Source organism: Epinephelus lanceolatus, chromosome 3, assembly GCF_041903045.1.
Source record: "Epinephelus lanceolatus isolate andai-2023 chromosome 3, ASM4190304v1, whole genome shotgun sequence".
Classification (NCBI taxonomy): Eukaryota; Metazoa; Chordata; class Actinopteri; order Perciformes; family Serranidae; genus Epinephelus; species Epinephelus lanceolatus.
The window spans coordinates 23,940,890-23,967,922 of record NC_135736.1 but is presented as its reverse complement, the minus strand read 5'-3'; the positions used below and the strand labels follow the sequence as shown (position 1 = coordinate 23,967,922).

General features: G+C 40.7%; 4 protein-coding genes across 5 annotated transcripts in view; all 4 read left to right on the top strand.

Annotated features, from left to right (window-relative positions):
- The window catches only part of tmem131l (transmembrane 131 like), a 40,377-nt gene extending 36,174 nt beyond the window's left edge, over positions 1-4,203 (top strand). For both annotated transcript variants that reach the window (XM_033624367.2, XM_033624366.2), the window contains exon 34: positions 3,638-4,203. In XM_033624367.2, the coding sequence (XP_033480258.1) occupies positions 3,638-3,946 (309 nt within the window). In that variant the 3' untranslated portion in view covers positions 3,947-4,203. The remainder of the gene's footprint in view (positions 1-3,637) is intronic.
- A 2,676-nt stretch (positions 4,204-6,879) lies between these two features.
- LOC117254631 (toll-like receptor 2) lies at positions 6,880-13,508 on the top strand. The gene is made up of 2 exons (XM_078166162.1): positions 6,880-7,205; positions 8,927-13,508. The coding sequence occupies exon 2, from the start codon at positions 8,936-8,938 to the stop codon at positions 11,327-11,329; it is 2,394 nt and encodes a 797-aa protein (XP_078022288.1). The 5' UTR covers positions 6,880-7,205; positions 8,927-8,935; the 3' UTR covers positions 11,330-13,508.
- A 66-nt stretch (positions 13,509-13,574) lies between these two features.
- On the top strand, positions 13,575-15,477 carry percc1 (proline and glutamate rich with coiled coil 1). The gene is made up of 2 exons (XM_033622926.2): positions 13,575-14,339; positions 14,443-15,477. Exon 2 carries the CDS (start codon positions 14,458-14,460, stop codon positions 15,301-15,303), a length of 846 nt encoding a protein of 281 aa, XP_033478817.1. The 5' UTR covers positions 13,575-14,339; positions 14,443-14,457; the 3' UTR covers positions 15,304-15,477.
- A 2,421-nt stretch (positions 15,478-17,898) lies between these two features.
- Positions 17,899-25,652, top strand: pdia2 (protein disulfide isomerase family A, member 2). The gene is made up of 11 exons (XM_033623573.2): positions 17,899-18,243; positions 19,219-19,422; positions 21,570-21,703; positions 21,795-21,932; positions 22,569-22,685; positions 22,789-22,914; positions 23,061-23,255; positions 23,368-23,488; positions 24,855-25,033; positions 25,280-25,417; positions 25,509-25,652. The coding sequence occupies exons 1-11, from the start codon at positions 17,964-17,966 to the stop codon at positions 25,563-25,565; spliced, it is 1,689 nt and encodes a 562-aa protein (XP_033479464.1). The 5' UTR covers positions 17,899-17,963; the 3' UTR covers positions 25,566-25,652.
- The last annotated feature ends 1,381 nt before the right edge of the window (positions 25,653-27,033 follow it).

Genomic DNA, 27,033 nt, shown 5'->3' with positions numbered 1-27,033 from the left:
CGCCTCACATAAGCTAAGTCCTCTGCAGCGGCCCAGGCTCGATTCCGATTGTTTGGATTTCAACAGTTCTGGCTCTGATTCCACTTTTGCTTCTTGACTCCAGTTCTTAAAAATTCTTTATCTTGATTATTTGAGAGGCAGATCAAAACAGGTGAAATGCTTATTTCACTGAAGAACATATGTGGCACAGTGAGGTGCTGTGAGCAAACACATGTTGCTGATTGGAGCAGAGAAGAAAACCTGTGGTCCATTGTGCATGTCCTTACCCAGACAGTGTCCTGGAAACACTTACTGATCTCTCTACAGTGCCTAAACAAAACACAAACAAAATGTATGGCTAAATGCAGCATTGTCCAGGTCAGAAAGAGCATCGGGATAAGCCGAACTGACATTTATTTTCTTTCAACGGCCACAGCACGCTTTGCATTTCGTAATCTGTGCTAATTTAGTTTCAGTTCCCGAACTTAATAAGAAGAGAAGTTCATTTTTCCAAGCATTGCACAATTATATTTAAATATCGATGTACAGGATGTGGTGAAAGTTGCAGGGGATTTATTTTGACGGTTAAAATTATGGTGTAAATGGAGAAACACTGAGAAATAACACTTGTGCTGTAACTCTGGATAGAAAGAGCTTATTGTTGAGTCTCACGCCCACGTTGCCAAATACCAACACTTTGGGTTGGTAGGTGGAGGAGTGGGGAACAGGAGTCAGATACGAGTAACAAATTTGATGACTTCGGACTCAACTTGACAAACTCTAGAAGGACTCGTAACTCAACTTGGACTTTAACACCAATGACTCGTGACTTTTGACTTGAACATTTTTGATATCTTCTCCCAAAGCCAATTTCGGAAGAGAACGTTGCAGACATTATTCCAATATGAGATGACATAAATAAGTCAGGACAGAATCATGCAAAATTAATTATGTTGTGTTAGTGGTTAATAGTGCTGTATTTAAGTGCAGTGTCAACTTTACTGGTGAAGTTCAGTCCAACTTGTTTTAACAAACTTTTTTAACATAAAAATGCAAATTTTTAAAAGCATACCATTTTATTTTAATATATTATTACCTGCAGAGTTACATACAGCATTGTTGAAAGTTACACCAGTGCCACTATAATGCTTGACCATAAACATTAAACAGGTGCTTGAAGGAAACAGTGATGATTTACGGTTGCTTACACAACTGATAGATCTGTGATTACAATGTGACCACAGGCCCACATGCACTGACATAGTAACATTTTTGCTGTATCAGAAGACTTACAGGGCGTTTTTACAGAGAACCAAACGACAGAAGTATCACTCTGCTCCACTTTGCGATTATAGACAGCATTCAGACATCCCAGAAGCAATAATGGCATGAAATTCCTGCCCTGAAGAGGCAGTGTACTTTGTGAAACTGCAACAAGACAGGTACGTGAGTGTGTAACATGAAGTACACACTCACACAGTAACTGAAGACACCAGTGGCTCCTCTGTTGTGATTCGTAGAACATTTGAGGAAGTAATCTGCTCTTATACTTTGATCACTCTGCTGTCAGAACAGAAATGAGGAACAAGAACATCTGCTTTAATAGACTCAGCCTTACTGAATGTGTTTTCATAAACTTCTCCTTCGTTTGCTGCTTCTCCTTTTTTGTACAGCTGTCAATTTTGCACAGTTGAGTGTGCTTTATCAAAATTACAGTATGTCAGTGTCTGTGTGTATTTAAGCACAAGTGCAAAAAGAAACTTCAACACATACATGTCCTAATAAGCTGCAGGTGTACCTTTTTATTATTATATTTTATCCTGGCTTCATAGCAGAGGAAATCTCCACTCGTTGCTAGGCTAATTTATACAACATAAAATGCCATAGGCTTGTGCTAATAAGTCTGTTGGCTCCGCATACACCTCCCTCATCATTAGATCAGGGACGAGGGACAGATGAATGAATTAGACCTTTGTTACGTTGTTTTGCGTTGGAAGTTAGCCGTCAAAAGTCTCATTTGAACGGATGAACTGTCAGTGTCATCAAACACACATGAGGTTTAACAGGAAGAGGAAAGGCAGGGATTTTGATGTAAAAATGCTCTGATACTAATTTTGGGATGTAAATGGAATTCACATAGGGCGCAAGATTAAAACTGGGAAAATGTATTTTTGATTTCATGGGAACTTTAACCAACAATGATGTATTCTATTCAAAACAGTTTGTGCTGAAAAAATAGTTATATTTTTGTGTTTAAAAGAAGAGAAGGCTAGTATCTGATTTTTAAAAACTTTTATTTTTATTTGTGTGAATTTTTTTACCCCCAAACACTGGTCTCAAAAATCTGCCTCAAAGTTCCAGTGTCTGTGATGTAAAACTGTGATGACATTTAACTATGATTACTTTCATCCAAAGCTACATAAAATAACTGCACAAGAAAATGCAGATTTAACTTAGGAGTAATACAAGCAGCATTAAGTCTACTTGAAGTGTCTTGAGAATACATGTAGAAAAATATTTCTGTATTCTTTCATATTTGAGTCAGGTTATAGTAGACAGGTTCCAAGGCTGTAGTTTGTTTTTTTATTATTATAATTATTCCTGAATATTATTATTATTTTATGGTATTTTTGCCTCTTGAGAGTAGAGCTTTGATTGGGTCAAAAAAACAGGCCAACCCTACATGAAGCTGCATAACCATGGCAGTTTTGGGCCTGTGCCCAATCCAAAAAAAAAAAAAAAAGAATTTCTACTGTAAAAAAGAATAATATGATAATATTATATTTTATATATTATTATATTTTGTATTTTAATATCTTAACGTTTATTACATGAAATAAAAAATGAGCTAAGGTTCATAAAAACACTTAATACAAGCTAAGAGCTGATGTGTTTCCTTCCAACATTTATCCTTCCTCTTTTCCATCTGGTATTTCAATAGTCTGTCATCAGCGCTTTGCATCTTGTGCACAACAGGTTTTGCAGAATGGGCTGCACCCCTCTGTGCATCGCCATCTTTAGATGAGCTCAGCAGTCCATGCTGATGTTAGGCACGTCTCTCTCACTGCTGGGGAGCAGAGGCAAACACTGCCAACCAAGTTACCTTGCAGCCTCTTTCTCGCTGTTTCCCTCTTGATTCAGAGAAAGAACTGCTGGTTTCATTAAAAAATATATATGTATATTTAAACAAAAAAAAACACAGGGAACTCAACCCAGAGGAATATTGATAAATTATAGCCCAGCCTGACCTGAACCTGACGGGTCGGGTCAGTCCCAGTCGGGGTTGGACAGAGAGCCAAAGCTCTACTTGAGAGTGTGACAGTCTAGAAATGGACAGGACAGACAAAGCTGGAATTGAACAGGGTCTCAACCATAAAGATGATCTGTGTTTTCTGAGGATGCAGAAAAAAAACAGAGCAGGAAGGTCATTTCATTTTAGCAGAAAAGGAGAGATTAAAATAAGAAGCAGAGAAACCAGCTAGGTCATCACTGCAGGGAACAGACAGCAAAGTGGCCAGTGGTAGCAGAGCACAGTGACAGGTAAGGTTAGAAAACGTCATTGATGTATAACATTTTAGACAGCACACAAAGCAGCTTCAGTATCTCAGATAAAGTGGCTTTACAGCTAACATTACCTCTCGATGTCTGTCCTCCACAGCCATACTTCTCGGGTACCCGCAGCCTCTCCCCCATGTCCAGTCTGTTTGGATCCATCTGGACGCCCCAGAGCGAGCCCTACCAGAGCCACTTCCAGCCTGAGCGATGTCCCCCGATGTCCCCCGTGTCCCCCGTCACCCCGCCTCATTCTCCCTTCAGCCGAGAGCAAGAGGCGACGTGCGCTCCGATCCAGTACTCCAGCTTCAACCCATTTGGCCCGCACATGAACCTGGACATATGGAACTCTTCGTCCAACCGCAGCTCCAACTCACAACTCTCCAACGACTCTGGCTACTGTGGAGACGTTTGAAATAAATTTATAAAAACAAAAACAAAGCGGCAGACCTTAAACAATAATTGCAAACATATAAAACATTGATATGTAAAAGAAAGGAAATAAAAATGAATGTTCTTTTATCATTAATGGGGAAAATGTGAATATTCCTTCTCTTTTATGTTCCCATTTTCAAATGTTAAATGTTGTGAAAGGTTGATTTGTTGTATATTTTTCTAGATGTTTTGCAGTTTTGATCATAGAAAATAAAAAAAAAAGGTTTTGTACTTGAACAACACATCAGTTTTTATTGAATAACAGAATGTAGCATTTAAATTTATCTGCCTCTACCACTCTCTCTTTCTGTCTGCACCCTTTGACTATTACTGTCATTTTTCAAAGCGTTTTGTCATATTCCTAATCCTAATCGTCATAAGATTTAAAGCTTTTGCCTTAAAGGCTGTGTAGAAAACATGATGCAGGCTGCCCCACATGCTACAAAACTGTATACATCAGCACATGCAGCTGGTTCCCTTTTCATTCTTCTTCACCCCTGCCCCTCAAGCCGCAGCTTGTCATCTGTGTGTGTGTGGTGTGTGTGTGAAAATATTCCCAAAACTAAATTACGAAAGAAGGAAAAACAAGTTTCAGAAACAAACCCCAAATTTCCCATTTTGTAGAAAGTGGTAAAGTCCCTACTTTCGGACCTATATTTCCCAAATTTGATGTGATGTTCTCTGTATGGTGATTGTAGAGTTCCTTCAAAGACCACAACAGTATATTCAAATATTTAGAGTTGAAATTTGTATTTGTTGTAAACTAGCAAACTGGCTATTTGATCTGCAGATCCTTTTTTTAAACCAACAAGTGTTGATCAAGGAAAGTAGTTGAAATATTGAGTCTTGTCCTAGACTGACGAGCATCACCAGTCTTTTGCCCTGTTGTTAGAAACAAAAGAAAAAACATGCTTTAGTAAATGGACTTGCACTTGTAAAGCACCTTTCTCTGGCTCTTCTGACCACTCAGCGCTTTTACATTACTTGTTACATACACACGTTCACACACATGCATACACTGATGGCTGAGACTATCATACAAGGAGCCACCTGTTGCTCAGTTCAACATTTAAAGATGCTCACGCACCGATGGCAGAGCCAGCGGGAGCAATGTGGGTTCAGTATTATTTCCAGTGATACTTGGACTCACCTTGTTGCTTGGGAAAATGCCCGCACCAATCAAGTGCTTTTGATGATCAGATAGAGCTAGTTTCAGCTTGAATACTGTGCACATGCATCTATCAGTTGTGTACCCATTTTCCCTCTGCAGAGTCAGGTTGGCTCTGAGCCTCTCCCAGCTCTCATTTGGCAAATCTTTAAACAGACAAATTTACATCCACATCTACAGGGTCTAACTGATGTATCTTACTTGATAAGTGAAGCTGGTTTATGTTTTTTCTCCCAGCCACAACGCAAGAAGCGCTCACCTAAGTTTTTTTTTTATTGTTTCTGGCAAGTGTTTTTGCATAAATACACAACTCAAAAAAATAGACAACACTTAAATCACATCAGATCTTGATCAATGAATTATTCAAGTTGAAAGTCTTAACTGATGTACATTGTATAATTTGTTAAGAACAAAATGACATAAAAACAGTCAGTGGAAACCAAAATTGTCAACCTGCTGAGGGCTGGATTCAAAATCACACCGAAAATCAAGTAAAAAAATTTAAATCGCAGGCTGATCCAACTTGTGGATCGTGTGTACGACCCCCGCGAGTCTGTATGGATTCCTGACAACGTCTGGGCATGCTCCCGATGAGTAGGTGAATGGTTTCCTGGGGGATCTCCTCCCAGACCTGGGTCAGGGCATCAGTAAGCTCCTGGACAGTCTGTGGTGGCACTTGGCAGCTTCAGATGCACCGATACATGATGTCCCATAGGTGCTTAAAATGGATTTAGGTCAGGGGGACGGGAGGGCCAGTCAACAGCATCAGTGCCTTCGCATCCAGGAACTGCCGACACACTCTGGCCGCACTAGGCCCATATTGTCCTGCACCAGGAGGAACCCAGGGCCCACTGCACCAGCGTAAGGTCTGACAATCGCTCTGAAGATTTCATCCCGGTACCTAACAGCAGTCAGGATACAGTTGTCTATGACATGGAGGTCTGTGCAACCCTCCAAGAATATGCCTCCCCAGACCATCACTGACGCCGCACCGGTCATGCTGGATGATGTTACAGGCAGCATAATATTCACCACAGTGTCTCCAGATTCTGTCACGCCTGTCACATGTGCTCAGTGTGAACCTGCTCTCATCTGTCAGGAGAACAGGGCACCAATGGCGGACCTGCCAATTCTGGTGTTCTGTGGTGAATGCCAGTCGAGCTGCACGGTTCTGGACTGTGAGCACAGGTCCCACTAGAGGACGTCAGGCCCTCATGCCACCCTCATGGAGTCTGTTTCTGACAGTTTTGTCAGAAACATGCACACCAGTAGCCTGCTGGAGGTCATTTTGTAGGGGTCTGGCAGTGCTCCTCCTGTTCCTCCTCGCTCTAAGGAGCAGATACCGGTCCTGCTTCTGGGTTGATGCCCTTCTACGGCCCTGTCCAGCTCTTATGTAACGGCCAGTCTCCTGGTATCTCCTCCATGCTCTTAACACTGTGCTGGGAGACACAGCAAACAGCATATGCCATCCTAGAGGAGCTGGACTACCTGTGTAACCTGATTGGGCTGCAGGTCCTTGGTGACAAGGATGCGAGCAGAACACAAAATTAGAGAAGAATCAGTCAGGAAGGATAAGGAGAGAGCGACTGTCTGTGACCACCACATGTAAAACCATTCCCTCTTTGGAGGTTGTCTTACTTTTGCCTCTCCTTTGCACCTTTTGTCACTTTTGTTTGCACCAATGCAGCTGAAACTGATTCACAATCACTTGTGATCACTGATATCCCTGAAGTTCAGCTGACTTGGTGTTATACTGTGACGGTTAAGTGTTCCCTTCATTTTTTGAGTAGTGTATTTTTGTTCAAACAAAAGCTGGCTGCCCATCCGTCACGTGACAACCTCTGTCAGCTCTACATGCAACCGAAATGTGAGACCAAAGAAATCAACAACCTCCCTGTGAACCTCTCCCTGCCAGGAAATTATTTCTGTCATTGTACTTCCTAATTTGTGGCAGGCTATAACTAGTGAAGCAGGAAACACTTAAATCATTGAATACATCCTTCTGTCAAGTCACGATTGTGCCGAAGAAGAGGATACTTCAACTGTAAGTGTAACACGGAGACTCACGAAGGTATTTTTACTTTATTTTCAGTCTTCTATCAGGCTTCATGGACTGTGGAGTGTGCTGCTGCAGTTACTATAGGTGTTTTCAGTGTTTGATAATAGATTTTAAAAAGCTATTTCACATTGTTGTTTTTAATGTATTCAAATGATGTATTAAAAGACACAAATTAATCAATCTGACATTTTGTAAATGGTAGAAACTTCTAAATATAATATTGCAATTCCTTTTGAAATTCACACTGATACATCATTTAGATACAGAAACAACTGTATCCAAAGAAATATGTTAGTATTACAAGATGTAAGATAATGTATGTTTTTTTTAGCAATTGAGACACATAAAATTACCAATTCTGACTGGGTGGCAGGTGTGAATTATTTTCTAGTAACTGGACACCTGTGAAGCAGGTGCCATTTTACTTAAAAAAGTTTTGTGACATGCTTTTACCTCCATTATTGGCCTCTTTCCAGGGGACATTTTGACATGTCACAGCAGAAAAATCACAATGTAAATGATAAAATTAGTGATAGCTGGTTTCCATTTATGGTCCTAGTACTGTGCAGTCTGGCTCAGGGACCAAATTTACATGCACAAAATATTACGTGTTTTACCTTTATTCCGAAAAAGAACAATATTCCTACTGAGCTGTTTACGTGGCTAATGGAAATGAATATTCTACTAATATTCCTGTTTACATTCAGCCAGGTATACTCCAATTAACATGCTCTAACATGTCCTTTATCACGTGAAAATATGGACAGTGGAATTGCCGTTACTTGTGCCGGGATTCTTTCGGAATTTTTTTTCCACTAGCAGCAGACTAGTTCGACTGTGTGAACACAGCCTCCCTCCTTCATTCCTTCAACCACCTTCTTGAAAAGGTTGGCATTTCGATACTAACCTGTCAATATCCAAGACTGTCATAATGTTTAAAAGTAGGTGTGTTTCTTTGTCTGACCACGAATCTTGCATCTCAGTGCCAAGCTTATAACCTGTTGGCTAATTTCCTTGGTTTGTTTACAAGGCGTCCATGACAACAAACGTAAACAGGTAAGTTGCCGTGAATCACAAATTGTGGTTTAAAACCCCAGCTGAGATGCATTTTCGCAACACACTCGATACATAGCCAAAGGATGTTTCTAAAACCTGAATAATACCAGCATATCCCACGTCTCTACCTGAAGATGCTACTTTCATAATAAGACCTGATTTGGGATATCGGGCTTATGTTGCTTACATGCTGGGCGTCAAATTCAGAATATTGTCATATTTCAAATAATGGTGGAATAGTGTGCATGTAAACATACCCTCTGTCACATTTTCATGTCTTATGGGATATTTAAATAGAACAGAGCCATATTTAATATCATCAGAAGCACCTTTACTTTTCCTACTATGATAAGTCAAAATGTCTGCTGTGAAAAAGACCCATATTGTAGTGAAACAAATGATGAATGCAACTGTATTTCCCAAGAAAAATATTACTGTTATCTGTTGTAATTACCCAAAATGCCTTTAGGGGGGAAGTCAGACAGCATCTGTCTTATTCATAATGTTTATTTGCCTTTTTAATATGTATCTCAGATAATGTCAGGGTAGTTTGATAGATCTGACCATGTGTATGTCATCGTTGTAGCCTCAGCCAACAATTGTATTTTTTTATTCTGAGATTGCTTGCAGGACAGTTTTCAAGATAAAGCCTGATTCTTTTCTTTTGTGTTTTATAGGGAATCAAGATGAGAATCTTTACATTTCTCACGTTTGTACTTCTGCTAATACATCAAAGCTTCTCACTCTCCAGACCACAGTGTCACAGCTGTGAACAAACATCCTGTAACTGCTCAGGACAAAACCTGACCACCGTCCCTGCGGCCCCTTCGAAGCTCATCACTCAACTTGATCTCTCATGCAACGAACTGAGGACAATAATGAAAGATGACTTTGCAGCATTTGCCAGTTTACGGTCTTTGATCATGAATAACAACAGCATCCAAAAAATCCATGAGCAAGCATTTGTCCCGCTGACAAATTTGGAGAAGTTGGACTTGTCCTTCAACAAACTGGAGATGTTGTCTGCTGGATGGTTTGAGAATCTTGTTTCTCTTCAGCACTTAAATCTTTTGGGGAACGAATATAAAATGTTGGGTCAAGGTAATCTTTTCCAGCCACTGAAGAAATTAAAGACCCTATATTTTGGAGGACCTGAACTTCAGTCTGTCAGAAAAAGTGACTTCTCTGGCCTCAGTGGTCTTGAAGAGGTTGTTTTTGATGGAAAGAATCTACAAGACTACAAAAGAGGAAGTTTGAGAGAAGTTGGGCCAGTTAAATATGTAACACTTGGTCTGAATGGTCTGTTTAAGGAAAATCAAGCGCTGGCAGAAACTATATTGTCTGATGTTGTACACCCAAACACAACGCTGACATTCACTGACACACGCTTCACCAAGGACACTTATATGTCCCCATTTAGAGCGGCATACCATGGCGGAACTACAAGTGTTATTTTTAAAAATGTTGTCATGACGATTTCAGCTTTTTTGGCGTTTATGAATTGGATGTCAGACTCCAGATTAAACATGCTGACATTAGAAGATTCTAAATTGGTCTTAAGATTGTCGGGTGGCATGAGTTTTCCCTCAAGCTTGGGCCATTTGGAGGCTATTGTAGTGAAAAACGTTGATGTCCCTGCTTTTTACCTCTTCCCAGCTCTACTTGCCGATGAATCTCTGCTACCAGTGTTGCGAAGGGTGACTGTGCAGAACTGCAAGGTGTACCTCCTGCCTTGTGAATCTGCTGCCACTCTTACAAGGCTTGAGTATTTGGACTTCAGTGACAACTTGATTACTGATATGGCCCTTAGTAACATCATGTGCAATGGCGATAGTGATTTTAGGCTTCTGCAAACCATCAATATCAGCAGGAATTACCTGCATTCAATCAACAGCCAGCTCTTCACCAAACTAAATGAACTTAAAAATATTGACATGAGTGGAAACATATTTCATAAAATGCCTGATATTTGTTACTGGCCACCAAGTCTCCAATTCTTAAACCTTTCATCAACACATTTAACAAAAGTCACCACCTGTTTGCCTGTGAGTTTACGTGTCCTCGATCTGTCAGACAACGATTTGACCGTGTTCAACATCGAACTACCTTTTCTCACAGATTTATACATCTCTGGCAACAAGATCAGTCATTTGCCAGATGGGGGTTTATATCCTAGTGTTGTATTTGTCTCCATTCAAAACAACAACTTGCATACAATCAGCAGCAAAAGTCTAAATGATTATAATAGTCTGACGAGCCTGGAGGCTGGTGCTAACACATTTGTCTGTTCATGTGACTTCGTAGCTTTCATGACGACTGACTGGACTAATCATCGAGTCACAATTGGAGATGAGTTCAAGTCATACATCTGTGAGTCCCCTGACTCTACAAGAGGAAAGAGCGCGTTAGATGCGAGGTTGTCGGTGTTTGAGTGCCACACAGCTTTAGCTTTTTCTTTACTCTGCTCAGGCATACTGCTAGTGTTTCTGCTTGTTGCAGGTTTGTGTCACAAATTCAGCGTTTTGTGGTACATGAAGATGACCTGGGCCTGGCTGAGAGCCAAGAGAAAGCCAAAGTTAAAAAAGGGAGAGCTTGAGTATGACGCCTTCGTGTCCTACAGTGACATGGACTCTGGCTGGGTTGAAACATATCTGGTCCCAGAGCTGGAGCAGGCCGAGCCTCCTCTCCAGCTCTGCCTCCACAAGAGAGACTTTGTTCCCGGAGGCTGGATCTTGGACAACATCATGGACGCCATCGAGAAGAGTCACAGAACTCTGTTTGTCCTTTCTCAGCATTTCATCAGGAGTGAGTGGTGCAAGTACGAGCTGGATTACACCCATTTTAGACTGTTTGACCAAAATGACGACACAGTTGTGCTGATTCTGTTGGAGCCTATTGACAAAGAGACCATCCCCAAAAAGTTCTGCAAGCTGCGGAGAGTCATGAACTCCAGGACGTACCTGGAGTGGCCTGATGATGACGGCCAGATTCCCAGGTTCTGGCACAGCTTGAGAACAGCTATTAAAAGACCTGAAACTGATCACAAAGACCATCTAGAGTTTGACAATACGGATGTTTAATTTAGTGTTTTGCTTTGCAGTTTGAGTTCCTTACAGTGCAATGTTCTGCTGGGAAAACTTGGATCCTGACATTTATGTGGATACCACTTGACACACATCACCTGCTCAAACACTGTTAAAACCAATTACACCCCCTCACTGCCAATAGCAGTGACCCCCTCAGCACAACACAATGCCACACAGCACAAACTGCTCAGGACTGGCCCGAGAAACGTGACAAAGAGCTCAGGCTGTCGACCTGGCCTCCAAAGTGCTCTTGGTCAGATCTGTCGGGCCATTCTGGAGCAGTTTTTGCAGTGTGGCATGGTACACTGTGACTGAGAGGGTGTACTTGGTCTGTCATGATGTTTTTACAAGATAATCAGTGTTCACTTCACCTGTCAGTGGTTTTAATGTTTTGGCTGATCAGTGTATATATGTAATTCTATCATTTCAAGAAGCTTGTCTCTGAAACATTGATGTAAGATTGTAGGTGGAATGAGTTTGTTTGTTACTCTTAAATCATTATAATGAATTTCACTTATCGGAAAAATCTGTGTGTGTGTGTGTGTGTGTGTGTGTGTGTGTGTCCATGTGCTTGTGTGCCTAAAAACGTGTGTAATTCATTGTCAGGCTCTTGAGAGCTGACATATTGCCGCTATTGATCTTTAGTCCTAAAATCAACACAGAAGCCTGGATACTAATGACAGGCAGGCCAGGGGAGTCAGGGTGTCCTGATAACACACACACACACACACACACACACACAAACACACATTAATGCTCATCATGCACATATAAACAGAAGCACATGCACATATTTACAGAGTTACAGATGTCTGTAAAGGTCGGTGAAGTCTGGTGAAGTGCAGAACTTAATCAGTGAGACCTAGAATCATTGAATCACTGCTTTTATGACACATTATATCCATGCGCTTACATGTTGTGCATACACGATAAGTTTACTTTATCCTGTTATCTTGAGTAAAGTAAACCAGCATGACTTTATCTCCTAAAAGCGACACGCCACTGACAAATATTGTGCTGCTCATCATTGTTCAAATCAACTGTACTTTGTTTTGATTGTAGCAAAGATCTCTGTGATTCCAAAGATCGAGAATATTTCTGGTTCAATGTTGAGGAAATGCAAATCAGTTTGAAATTGCACAGAACATCTACAACATTTTCATTTGATAAAATGACCTCACTGTAAAAACATGTCCTGTTTTTAAGTATTTTAGACTTATTTACAGTCCTGTTTTAAAGAGCTTTAGTAAAGTGTGAGGACACAGAGAATATGGTGAATCCTGTTTTACAAATGTGTCAGGTAGTTTATTTTTCTGAGAAATTTGATAGTTCTTTGAGAGAAAATGTCCTTCTTGGTAAGTCCATGTATGTATGTGTTTGGGCTTGTAAAGAAAAAAATATGAAATCATAAAGTAGTTGCAGAAAACAGAAGAGCACAAATGTGTGAACTTCCCATTTTTTAGAAACAGCTGCTAAAATTTTAATAACTGGACAATCTGACTGATTTATTCAGTATTGGAAAGTCTTTATATGTTGAATTGAACATTTGCTTGTAATATACACCCACAGATTTTTATATGCAGCGAGTAAAAACCTCTCGGCCACACTGAAATAAATTTATCCCATTAGCTAGTACAGTTCAAGACAGAAAAGCTACTTAAAAATTAGTTTGTCTTTTTATGACTTTCAAGCTAGTTTAGGGATTCATCAGGATCTTTGGGCAAATAAAGCATCCAAGTCATGTTTAGGGGAAATTACGTTAAGATCATACTGTAGGAGTCTGAAAATATAAGAGTGATATTGTATATTTTCCTTATTATCAGAAAAAAAGGCCAAAACCAAAACATATATTGTCTGTGTAGCCAAAGTTGCATTCCTTTGTTGCCCCAAATCTCTTAAAATCACATGAATGAGCCACACTTGCACTGAGTGACATGTAGTTTATTTTGAGTTAATTCCACATACACCATCCTGCTGTTGTAAATATTCACCAGAGCACCAAATGTGTATTAATCCACAGCTGAAAGTAGACCCTAATGAGCCCTATTTGAGTCTCATTTGCTAAAAAACTGCAGTGCCTGGCTGTTTCGGGAAGTTTAGGACTTGTTTTTAAGAGTCTTAAGTTTGTGCTAATTGGCATTTGGGCTGAGGGATCTTTTATGAGATGTGTTTACACTAACAAAAATAGGAAATAATACAATCCTTATTCTTTGAGATGACATTCTAGTAGGTTTCAGTAGGTTTCAGTCAAAGTGCTAATCTGCTCATCGGGCAGCTCGAGGGCACTTTGCTCTCTTCTAAAACTTGATCTGTTGGCACCTGCGTCTCTCCTCCAACAGCCTTTTCAGAATTTTTATTCAGCAAGTGAGCCAATAGCCACAGGTAAAACTGATGGTGTGTCTGAGCATGCTATCATCTTTCTGAAGACGAGGATTGGCAGGTTGACGAGGTTGACTCTTGCGAGTCTGATCTCATGTCGTGATGCTTCCCACTTAAAGAACATTATAGTGCATCATGTTCTGAGGAGAGCTGCGTCCACCCAGGTTGTATCTCAGTCTGCTGATGTCAGTTCAGAGTGTTCCCCTTTAGAAGTCAAAACAGCATATGATTTGATTTCATGCTCTTTTATCCTTTAACTAGTCTGATAACAGGGACGGGAAAAAACAACGATGTGTGTGTGTTCGGGCGTGTGTGTATGTACAACTACTCTCCATCATCCCCTAGCAGAGGATCCATTAGCCTTGGACCCCCTCTGCGGTTGCCCGGTGATAAAGTAAACAAAGTGTGTTTGGCCAATCCGGCATGCAAATATTTGTTCTGGAAGCTGCCTCATCCGACGGGAGACACACACGCGTCTGCAGCGGTGTGCTGAGGTATATATACACTGACAATCCTGACGGTCCAGTATTACATATGCACACACACACACAGAAAAGTGGATCCATCAATGACCCAGGACGGACCTCTGATTTAAGCACAGATTCATCTGAACCTGGCACTTAAGGTAATTAAAATGTTCTTTTTCAACCAATTTACTTTTTTATCCTTTCAACAAAATGCTTTCCTATTAAATTCTTAGTTTTTCTCCTCTGTTACTGTCTCTCCAGTGTCAATGAGCCAACATGGCAGCAGGCGTCATCAGAAGCTTCCTCGTCCAGGCCCCGACTCCAGCCTACTACCCCCTGATTTTCCAGCACTCTCCATGCAGGAAAGATGAAGATGTGGAGATTCTGGAGGAAAAGCCAGAGGTCAGAGAAGATGAGGAAGAAAGAGAGGTTGAGGAGGAGGATGAAGAATCTGAAGCACAGGAGGAAGAGGAGGAATGTTTGGACGAGGTTTTCTTAAATCCCACCCACCACACTTTGGATGTGACCAAGCGGCTGCTGAGGTTTGCAGATCTCATCAGCCGTGACGTCCAGCGGTATTTCGGTCACTGCTCTGGTGATCAAGAAGCTTGTGACATCTACAGCGACTCAGTTTCCGTCGCCACCAGCGGGCGTCTGCGTTACTATGATGACCTGCTGAAAATCGCAAGAGCAGGAAGTCCAGAGGAGCAAGAAAGCAGCTTGGCCACTTGTGCTGATGATCAAGGAGTCGGGGTTGCTAAGGGCAACAGCGGTTTGGGGCCCCTGGCTGAACTGTTCAACCACAGGGGCCAAAGTCAGGGCCGCAGCCGACCGATGATCAAGCGGCATCTCCCGCTCAGTTTCTGGACTGAGCCGATCCCCTGCTGCTCTGTGGTCAGTTTCAGCAACGCACCTGACGTCACACACGCAAACAGTGACACACCTTCACAGGACAGCACACACACAGACGCTAACACACACATGCACTACAACGCACTTCCACATCACAACACACACACCCTCGACAGCGCTCAGCCGGACTTCAGTGACCTGCTGGCGAACTGGGATCCAAACCCGGAGCTCACACACACACTGACGGAGAACACACACATGCAGCATTAAACACAGAAACACACAGACACACTGACGGAAACAGTCACACTCACAGCTTTATTTATCTTCTTTTCAACTTTAATACTTTCAAAAAGTTTAATAAAAACAGAAACAAATCGATGTGTGTTGTGCACAGTTTTCTTCACTGCAGCTCATCATGTATGTGATGTTTGTTTTAAAGGGTCGGTTCACCCAAATTTCACCTGAGTTTCTGACAGGGGGAGACTTTTCACTCTCTGCCGTACTTCCCAAGATAACTTTTGTTTGATCATTCTAACTAGCAGCAGATGAAAGATGAAGGACTCTCAGCTATAGATAAATATGTTTTATATTTCGATTTTTTTAAATATCTATTTTTATATATTTAAAGGTCCCATATTGCGAAAATGCATTTGTGTTTGTTATAAACACAAGGTTGTAAAATAAAAGCCATGAAAATGTGAAGTTGCCTACCACTGCCATTCCTCTAGCTCCCTCAAAATCAGACCACCTTGTAGCTTTACACGCCAGTAAGATTCTGATCCAGTTTCTACGTCAAAACCAGATAACCAGTCGTCATAGCCCTGCCCCTTTCCAGGGAGGTGTCTCATTGCGAGACAAGAGCCAAGCAGGACAATGTAACCATGTCACCAAAAACTGGCCTTGAAAAATGTATTATTCCTGGTTGCAGTGCATCAAACAGATCAGATGTAGCAGACAATTGGATGGATTTTATTTTTGGAAAGTTTCCTGGACATGTCCGTCTTTTGGGGTGTGTGTCACAGCACATTTTACCCCAGAGTGCATACTCAGTTGGGGCTAAACGCTATTGAAATTAATATCGAAGAATGGACCCACTCCATGAATGTTTGAAAATGAAAAATGGAACTGTTTTCTGAAATTAGGTGATTTGTGATGTAAGTCACAAATGTTTTGCATTTGTGCTGAAACACCTCATGAGTTGGTAGGCGCAATGGAAAAAATGCTATAGTTACAAAAAACATAAAGTAACCAATAGAAACAATTTGGACATTTGATTTAAACAAGAACCAGAAAACATGAACATTTAATAGAATATCTGCTCATTTTTTAAAAAACCAAAACATTTTTAAGCATTTCATTTGTAAATGCCCAATTACTTTTGCCACTGACCATTCAAAATAATAATAAATTAACAATATAAACATTGTTTTTATACTTTCAAAAATAGTTTTAATCTTTCAAAACACAGTTACAGTTACAAATATTAATTTTACAATTGGTTGACACGTGCCAACCAACTCCGCTCACATTTAACCCACCTTTATGATGAAACTATGTCAGCTAGTGATCATGCATTGTTTACGTGCCTCAGTAAATCCTCAGTAGCTTGGCTTCAACTACAGAATGCTGCAGCTCGTATTTTAACTGGGACAATTCTCGCCTCCCCCACTGGTTGCCAGTTAATTTTAGAACTGATTTTTAAGATTCTTTTAATAACTTTTAAAGTTCAACATGGCTTAGCGCTGAGTTATATAGCTGAGCCTCTGACTACCTGCTCCGAGTCATGACCTGAGATCCTGAAGCCTACCTTCACTAGTCGTCCCTAGATCAAGGTTGGTAACTAGTGGGGACCGGGCTTTTGCCATCAAGGCCCTGAGGCTCTGGAAGTCTCTGCCTGAGGAGATCAGGCTGGCTAGCACATTACCTATTTTTAAATAATTGCTTAAAACATGTTTTCATAGGAAAGCTTTCCTTTTTAGTGCCTGATTTGTAACTTTTGTGATTTCTTTCCTTTGTATTGTTTTGTTGTCTTACTTTTATGCACTTTGTGAAGCACTTAGTAACCTTGTTTATGTAAGTCCTATACAAATAAATACTATTATTTTAATTATCACCCATTGCAGACAATCAAATCTTATATCAAAATGTAGCTGATTCCTTTGTCTAATAACTAACCAGAGGAAACAACTTTCCAATATCTCTAACACAGTTTTAAAATATGTTTAGTCCACAGACCACTTTTTTACTTTCAATACTATAAACAAATGTTACCATCACCAAAGAAAACAAACATTTTGATGTCACATTTTTGTCTCTGACCTCAAAGGACCAGAAAATAGTTGTGTGCTAAGCAGCCTCCATCTTCCCCTACTCATCTCTAAATATCCTGGATTTTGCGTCTTGTCTGTGAAATGGTAGAAAGGGCGGAGAGGTGGAGTGCTTCCTTTAGTTTGAGTAAACACAAAATGGCAAGATAAAAGAGACAAGTGAAGAAGAGAGAGCTTGAAATCCATACACTGTCTGTTTTTAAGCAAATGAGATTCTGATAAGGCCCAGAGAGAGGAGTGGAAAATTAAAGAGGTATACACGTGTGCACGCTACCATGTGTGGGTGACAAGGACTGAAAGCTAAATCAAGAAGAAAATCATTTTAAAATATACAAAACAAAAAGGAGAGAAAGATAAAGAGTTCTCAAAGCTTTAACAAACAGCCAGTTTGTTCAGCTCTGAATCTACAGGGCAGCACGTGATTGGTTTACACAGAAAAGAGTCCCCCGCAGACATACCATCTGATTGGATGACACAGAAGGCCAGTAAAATTCTGACACACACTCTCCATCTGAGACAGATAAAGGTACAAACTTTCAGTGACACATTTTTTTGTGGCTGTCCACACCTGAGCGCAGGTACTCAGACAGAAACGGCAACATGAGGACACACACACTTCTGTCCATAACTCTGCTGGGCCTGCTGCTGTGGGCCTCCTGCACCCGGGCCGACGACACTGACACCAAACAGACAGAAACACAAGAAGACACATCGAAAGAGGCAACTGAGGAGACTCCAGGGGGGGAGGAGGAGGAAACCGAGGAGACACCAAAGAAGGAGAAAACAACGGAGATAGAGGAGGAGAAGGATGTGATGGTTCTCCACATCAACAACTTTGCCAGAGCTCTCAGTGAAAATAAGTTTCTGCTGGTTGAATTCTGTAAGTAGATCTGAATTATATCTCATGTAGGGATCACTATTAATGATGCACAATGTTTTTTGCTCCAAATAGGTGAACATCTGCTCCTCTTACTTCTTATATCTTACGTTTGTTGCTCTCTTTTTAGCATCAGTGACAACATATGTTCAGCTAAAATGGATTGGCATTGACCTTTTTTTTGTTAAAAGGTGTCCAAGATTCACACTTTTCTACAGAACTCATGCAGACACCGAGGAGTGAAATGAAGATGAAGGATCATTCTTGACCCGGGGAGCACACAGGGGCATAGCTTTAATTTGGGGGACACATAAAACGGGAGGTTTAGGGTCCTCTGCCACAAAAGTTAAGCATCAAACACTTAATTTCCTGCATTCTGGTGAATGTGTTTGCCCCAGATTGTCTTTAATTTTGTCAAAATAAAAGTCTCTGCTATGTTCATGTCTTTATTGGCAGAGACAAATGCACATGTTCAGATAATAAGGCATCCTCTCCCCTAAATCTGCACCTACTGAATACTAAAATGAAGCTGAGGAAGGCCGTGAAAGCTTCAGGAATAGCTAACTAAGTGAAACTTGAGTTTGAAGTGTTTATCACAATATAAATGTCTTTTCGTCTCTTCTTAGCCTCATGAGCTCTGAGGCATCATCCAAACGTGAGAACACGTGGCCTCTCCTGTCCAGATGCTCTCTTGTTAAACTCTCCCACAGATGAGGTCAACGCGGCGAGCGGAGAGGTCACGCCAAGGAAAAGAAGTGAGGGAGATAAAGGCCGAGCCAAACTGCCACTGTTGCTATCAGCAGCGTATTTCCATGTGTATCTTTGCATGTGATAGCTCCAACCGAACAGAGGCCTGCGGAGTAAAGCTGCATGTCTGCTGCTTTGGTTATTGATTTTGAGTATTTCTTCTACATGGAGACACATTTGAACTCAGTCCCCTACTGTATAAAGAGAGTGTGTATGTGTGTGTTTGTGCAGATGCCCCCTGGTGCGGCCACTGTAAACAGCTGGAGCCACATTATGCAGAGGCTGCTGGGAAGCTGAAGGAGGAAGCAGTGATGCGTTTGGCCAAAGTGGACGCCACAGAGGAGAGGGAGCTGGCCGAGGAGTTTGACATCGGAAGTTTCCCCACTCTGAAACTGTTTGTGAACGGAGACCGCAAACAGCCCGTCGACTACACTGGTAAACACACACACAGGCACACACGGGCACACACTGGTAACGCTGCTGTGCCTCTCAGAGTCACAACCACAGTGTGCATCATCACAAACTGTAACCTGACAGTTACAGTCATGTGTGAACCTACTGTCGAGTGTGTGTGTGTTTACCTTACCTGATCATTGCCAAACCTGTCTACTGTCTTTTACATGCCTCGAGCTATTTGATTGGATCAACAGTTTTGTCTTTAATATTTGACTGTGCATCTGGTTAATTTTTTCTTTTCAAAAAATCAGTTGAGAAGATTTTAATACCACCATCATGTTTGTGTGTTAACTGTGAAGCTTTACCCAGATGACAGTTAGCTTAGCTTTGCTTAGTTTAACATAAGACTGGAAACCTAAGGAAACACTTACCCTAGCTCTCTCCAAAAATCTTTAAATAATATCAGACAGAATGGTCAACTCCTTAAACTCCAATTCCATCTTCAGTCTGACATTTCCCGAACCAATGACTTGAGACCAACGTATCCACCTGAGTCTGAGTCATTTTAAGTCCACACTGCGAAGTAAAAACAAACTATAATGTCAGGCAATATTGAAAATACACGTTGATTTAGAACAGCCTTGATAGCACCATCTATAGCACTCACAACAGGGCTGCATTAAACAGAAAAGCTGGTGTATCGAAGACCCTATTGTGTTTCAAAGGAGCACTGCATTTTAATTTAGTGTGACTCAGGTCACTTCAAAGGTCTCTATCTACCGGCGAACATATGTTTACATTGCACAATGTGAATTAAGAACCACAACTGCTCGTACAATGAGTAAAGATCTACCAGAATTCGGTTTATATACATGTCGCTGCTGATTGGTTAACACCTCTGAAACACACACCAGTTGAGAGAAAGTGTACCTCAAAGTCTGTTTTACACCATTTCAAGAAAAGACGTTGTTCAACCCAGAAACTGTAGCAAAATGTTGCACAAGGTTTTCAGATTGAACGCGCCCCAGTCTGACAACATCATTAGCCCTGCCCGCGGCGCTCATTGATTGTTTTTTATTTTAAGCGAGAAACCACTTTTTCATGTCATGATGTCAGACGAATCAATCAACTTGAACTTGGTGGAGTGGGCAGATTCAGTGTCTGGACCAAGGCCACATAAACCCACAATATCAGCACCTTTTAATTTTTGGTAATTGTCACGGTGGTACCAGAGAAATGATTTGTTGTTACGTCTAGCAGAATTAAACAATTATTAGAAGAACTAGTCCAGCACCTGCAAAACCACGTCATTTTTTTTTACAGTTTTAATAATAATAACATGAAGAAGAAGAATACATCATACTTATGTAGCGATTTTCAAGGGCGCTTTACGAAGAGTAGGATATATGAAAGAAAAACAGACAATTATTTTATAAAGACAATAAAATAAAATGAAAGATTAAAACTGATTGAGTCAACTAGGGAATAAAAACATGGAGGGTTAGCTGTCTGAAGAGGTGGGTCTTGAGAGTCTTTGTGAATGCTGTCAGTGTGGGGGCATTTTTGATGTGGTTAGGTTAGGTGATGTGGTTAGTGCGTTCCGTAGAGAGGGGGCGGTGACTGACCGGGTATTTTTTACTTTTAGACAGAGCCAGGTTAACTGTCTAGTCTTTACGCTGAGCTGAGCTAACTGGCTGATGGCTGTACCTTCATTCCGTATTTATCATACAGGTTTTTGTATGCTAAATATGAAGCTACATCTCAGAAGTTGGTTAGCTTAGCTTAGCTTAGCATAAAGACTGGAAACATGGCTCTCTCCAGTGTTCAAAAATACTCATTTTATTAATGAAAGCATGCATGAGTGGTATATCTTCTCCTCTGAGTCGCAGGAAAAAAAAAACAAAAAAACAAATGAGTGTATTTCCCAAAATGTCAAACTTTCTTTATTTATATGTACCTATATAGTGCCTTAGCAGTAAACCGGATCAGTGTATGTGTGTGTTTGTGTGTGTGTGTGTGTTCACAGTTTCATTTGCTAACTTGCCCTGTTTGCCTGAATCAGCATGTTTTTGCATATTTTTTTAACCTGGCTGGTTTGAGCCACACTATCACTTTAGTTTTCTGTTTATCTCACATCCGTGTGCGTTAAAGCGCCTGATATGAATTTGTATGTGCGTGTTTTCCAGGTAAGAGGTCAACTGAGGGAATTATCAAGTGGATGAAGCGTCGTGCAGGCCCTGGTGCTCTGGTGCTCGACTCTGCAGACTCTGCAGCTCAGTTCATCGACTCCCATAACATCACTATTGTGGGATTCTTTGATGTACGTTCACCTGTTTTATTTATCCTTACTAGTAAACCATTTAATCACATACTTACATTCATATTCATATTTTGATTTGTTTCTTTATTAGGATCTGGATGGTGAGGTGGCCAAGGTGTTCAAGGAGCTCGCTCTGGATATTACTGACACAGAGTTTGCTCTGTCAGCGAGTCCAGAGGTTTTCCAGAAGTATGAAGTCAAAGCCAGCTCAGTGGTGCTCTTCAAAAAGGTGCAAACATGTCATGATACTAACTGGAAGGCACAGTCAAGTGTTCTATACCAAGGCAGCACAAGATACAAGAAGCTGCAGCGATGTTAGCTTTGCTGCCATCGAGTGCATACAGTATGCTCCTCTGTGAGGCCCAGATATCCTCACATGGATAGAAAGATGTTTTACTGACTCCGACTGAGTAATGACAAGGCTTGAGTTAGGCCTTCAAAATAAATACAAACGATTATGTAAGAGTGATGAAGGGACATGGTTACATGCTAACCATAGTTTGTTTTATTCAATTTTATTTCCCTGTGTCTCCCGGTTAAATGTTTGTGTTATATGTTAAGAGTTACTTGTTTTGTCCAAGCATCAGCCCAAACACAAATATATAATATACTGAATTTTTAAATGATATAACACAATGAAAAGCAGAAAATTCTTACAAATGAGCCACAGTCGGAAGCTTTTGTTTCATATATAAATATACAACTAAGCAATTATCAAATTTGTTGCTGGTAAAGTGTCTGTAGAGTGACCATCGATTTATTTTCCCATTGCGTCAGAACAAAGTGTAGGTTAAAAGGTTTGGCTTAGGTCTGCCAAAGTTGAGTCAAACAAACGTGTGTGTGTGTGTGTGTTTTGTTTTTTTAGTTTGATGACGGCAGAGCAGACTTTTCGTTGTCAGAAGACGGGAAGCTGGATAAAAAAAATCTGACCGCCTTCATCAAGGAAAACAGCCTGGAGCTGATCATCCCATTCAGCCAGGAGGTAACAACTTAACATACTTAATTATATAATTATTATATAATAATTTGAAATTAAATGTATAATTGTATAGAAGTTATATTTGACATTATGTGTGTGTTTTCAGACTGCAGAGAAGATTTTCACCTCCAGCATCCTCCTGCACAGCTTGCTGTTCATCAACTCCTCTGTGGAGAGTCAGAAAGCCCTGGTGGACGAATCCAGGGCCATTGCCAAAGAGTTCAAGGGCAAGGTAACAGTCGTGTGTGTGTGTGTGTGTGTGTGTGTGTGTGTGTGTGTGTGTGTGTTTGAAATGAAGCCAGCGACAGAAAGACCAAAACTTCCTTTACCTTATTGTCTTTGCTTGTCATGTCTCCTGCGTGTGTGTGTGTTATGTAGATGCTGTTTGTTGCGATCGACGTGTCAGAGGCTATTTCTCATGTGCTGAAATACTTTGGCGTGTCCGAGAAGGACGCCCCCACCGCACGCATCATCGACATGGACACATCAAAGAAGTTCACCATCCCTGCAGGAGGTCTCACCACAGATGCACTGAGACAGCTGTGCCAGGAGGTTGTGGACGGCACTGCCAAGGTAACACACACACACACACACACACACACACACACACATACATACACATATACAAGTCTCAATTTCACAGCAGCAGTAAACACAATATTAATAATCTTGTTTTGTGGTGCAGCCCTACTATCGGTCTGAGGAGATCCCAGAGGACTGGAACAAAGGACCAGTCAAAGTCCTGGTGGGGAAGAACTTTGAGTCTGTTGCTCTGGACCCGACTAAAAACGTCTTTGTGGAGTTCTGTAAGTCAGTTTGTCTGCCTGCCCTTAAATATCATTAATATTAACAATCACATCACAATTATGCCTAGAAAAACTGGATTAATCTGAAAGCTCTGATGAACCTGGACGCCTCATCGTCAGCTTCAAAGTCATTCAAGGTCGTTCAACCCTAATTTATTTGATACTGTGTTGCAGTGACCATACACAGGACTGTGTAACCCCTCAACAACTTTACAATCATACAACCGTCGCTCAGTGTTAGACAGCTAACATCATTCAGCGTTAGCGCAAAGACAGTTAGGATCTCCAGTAACGAGTGAGAAGCAGCCACGTGATAAGAAAGCCAGGTGATACAGAGATTATTTCCAATCTTATCCTCCATCATGTGATCTGAATGTGACAGTATTAAAGGAAAAGTTGACCTAAAGGAAAAAAATAAAAGTACACAGTGCTCACCTTCCTGGGCTCTCTGTGGTCCCAGAAAACGCTATATGTTAAATTGTGTTAAGGAGAGCGGAGCACCTGAAAAATGAAAGCCCATCAGTGCAAACAGACTATAGAATAGTTTAGTGAAAGCAGTTTTGATTGGATTTCCATAAGTCCACAAATAGATACAAGACACTTGGACAACACTGCACAGGAATTTTCAGGAAGATTTTTGAAGGTTTTATAACGTTTTTGCTGTCTTTTGTTTGACCGCCTTGTTTGTCCGAGTCTGTTTGCACACATATGCTCTGGTTTTTTTGCGTACTCCACTCTTTTTCATTCAAAATATTAGGGCCACATTGAGGTACAAAAGAAAAGAAAAGAAAGAAATAAAGTCACAATACTAATAGAATAAAGTTGTAATTTTATGGGAGAAAGTTGTAATAATATATAAATAAACTTATACTTAAATTTACAAGTTGATTCATGCAATATTAGAATTTTTATCTCATGAAATTATGATTTTGTTTGTATTGTATTACGTCTTTGTTACTTGAAATAGTATAACTTTATTCATAATATTCTGAGGGTTTTTTTTTTCTTCTCAAAATTACAGCTTTATTCTCATAGTATTATAATTATATTCTCAGAATCTCAAATTGTTTTCCCCTCAATGGCCCAAATTCTCCACTGTACTACGTAACACCATTCAATATATAACTTGATCTGGGACCAGAGGGAGGTTAGTGTTCTGTTATTTTGGGTGAACTGTTCCTTTAACATACCTCCTACCTTACATTGTGTTTGGAACAAACCTGACAGAAAGCCATCTGCCTTGTTTGAAAATAAATTTGAGAAACTTTGTGGGTTTTTTTAATGTTAAAATAAATGTTTTGCAGTGACTTAAGGAAACACTGATATAAAACCGTGTGTGTGTGTGTGTGTGTGTGTGTGTGTGCAGATGCTCCATGGTGTGGCCACTGTAAGGAACTGACGCCCATCTGGGAACAGCTGGGCGAAAAGTATGCCGACAAAGATGACATCATCATAGCCAAGATGGACGCCACGGCCAACGAGGTGGAGTCTGTCCCCATTGAAGGATTCCCAACACTCAAATACTTCCCAGCTGGTGGCAAAGAGGTACACACATGAACTCACACACATGTCCGTTCACACAAACTGTACATACTCAACTCTCAACTTTATAGAGCACTTTAAAAACAACAACAGCCGAAACAAAGTGCTGTACATTAACATAAAAACTTAAGACATAAAACAAAAAACATACATGCAGACACATTCGTACCATTTGTGTGAAGAGCCTTTGGTTATTTTTTATCCTATCCTCCATCGTTTCTTCTCTGTCTCTCCATCTCGTCCTCTCAGGTGGTCGACTACACGGGAAAAAGAGATCTGGAGACTTTTTCTAAGTTCCTGGATGATGGAGGAGTGCTGCCTAAAGAGGAAGTGGAGGAGGAGGAGGAAGATGATGAAGATGAGGAAGATGATGAGGATGGTGATGAGGTTCGTATTTTTACTGTTACTTTATATATTTGCCCATAATTATAAATCTACGTCACTCACCAGTCTCCTGTTTTATCTTTCCCTCTGTCAGGAGGCCCATGTGTCTGAAGAGGTAGCATCCAACGACACATCTAAAGATGAGCTGTGATGTCACTTTGGTTTTTGGCCAATCAGGATCAACCTAGCATCTTCCTATTTTTCTTAATAAAATGAATTTGGATTACAAACGTAATAATGTACTCATGAGAGTTTTAATTACTTTTAAACGGTATTTAGCTTTGTCTTAATTAAAAGCCTGATTTTCTACAACATGATGTCACTGTGTGTAAATGTGACATTTAATTTCTGAGCTAACTTTGACTTAAACTCTTTCTGACTTTTCCAGTGTGAAAAAAAAATATAAGTTTATCATGAATACGTTTACCAGACAATATAGTTCAATGATAAATTAATCAATTAACATGTTTATGAGAAGCATCTACATGGGCCATGAAAGTCAACAACATAATATGCAGAGGAGGATTTAAATCTGAAAGTGAAGAGGAGAAATGGAGCTTATAGAGGAAACAATAGAAAAAGAAAGACAGAAAGAAAACACTTGAGTGATGATCCACAGGAGGAAAGAGATATACAGATAAAGCAACATTGTGTTTCTCATTCCTGCGTGACAGCAACATGACAGGCAGATAAGAATCATAACTAATGGTGCGCTCATCAAAGGAGTTGCATTGTAGCATTTTTTGAGAGCACACTATAGATCATAGATTAATGAGAAACAAGACACAGATATAAGTAGCACACAGTTTTTACATGTAGGAAAACAGTACCATAATTACCAGCTGTGAGTACCAAGATACAATCTGACAAGATGGACTCTGGGGTCAGGCTGACAGCTCTGTGAGGCGTAACTTAAAGCGACAGTAGGTAACTTTTATAGAATTAACTTTTTGTCATATTTGCTGAACTGTCAATGTATCCTGACAGAAGTACATGAGACATTAATCTGTGGAAAAAATTGTGTCCCTTTGGCTCCTCCCAGTGCTCCTAATAGCATTTGCAAGAATCCACCGCACCTGAATAGAAACAGCCAATCAGAGCAGAGGGGTCTCCAACAATCACCAGCAATAAAAAACCTGCCCTTCCATCCTTTGCCAACATTAACATACATGGCAAAAACAAGTAAACAGAAGAAGACCGCTGGTTTTCTGTAAAGTGAAAGCAAGTTTCTTCCATCAACGATCTTCCTCTATTTACTTACCTTTGCTGTGCAAGCTGCTGTCAGCAGTGAAGCGTGTACATAAGCAGTGATTGACAGCTGCCCTAGAGATTTTTGCAAATGTCATTTAATGATCCATCCACCCGTGGTCAACTGCTTATCCAAGGCTGGGTCACAGTTAAGCAAAACACTCCAGTCGTCCCTCTCCCCAGCGACGTTTTTCAGCTCCCCCTGATCCTGAGGCTTTCCCAGGCAAGACAAGATATATAAACCCTCCAGTGAGCCCAGTCTCACTCTGAAGTCGTTGAAATCCGGCGCATGGGGAGTGACTTGCGGCGACAGAAGCCAACGAAAAAAAGCACTCTGTAACTTCTACATGAAACGCGTCTGGTTGCCATTT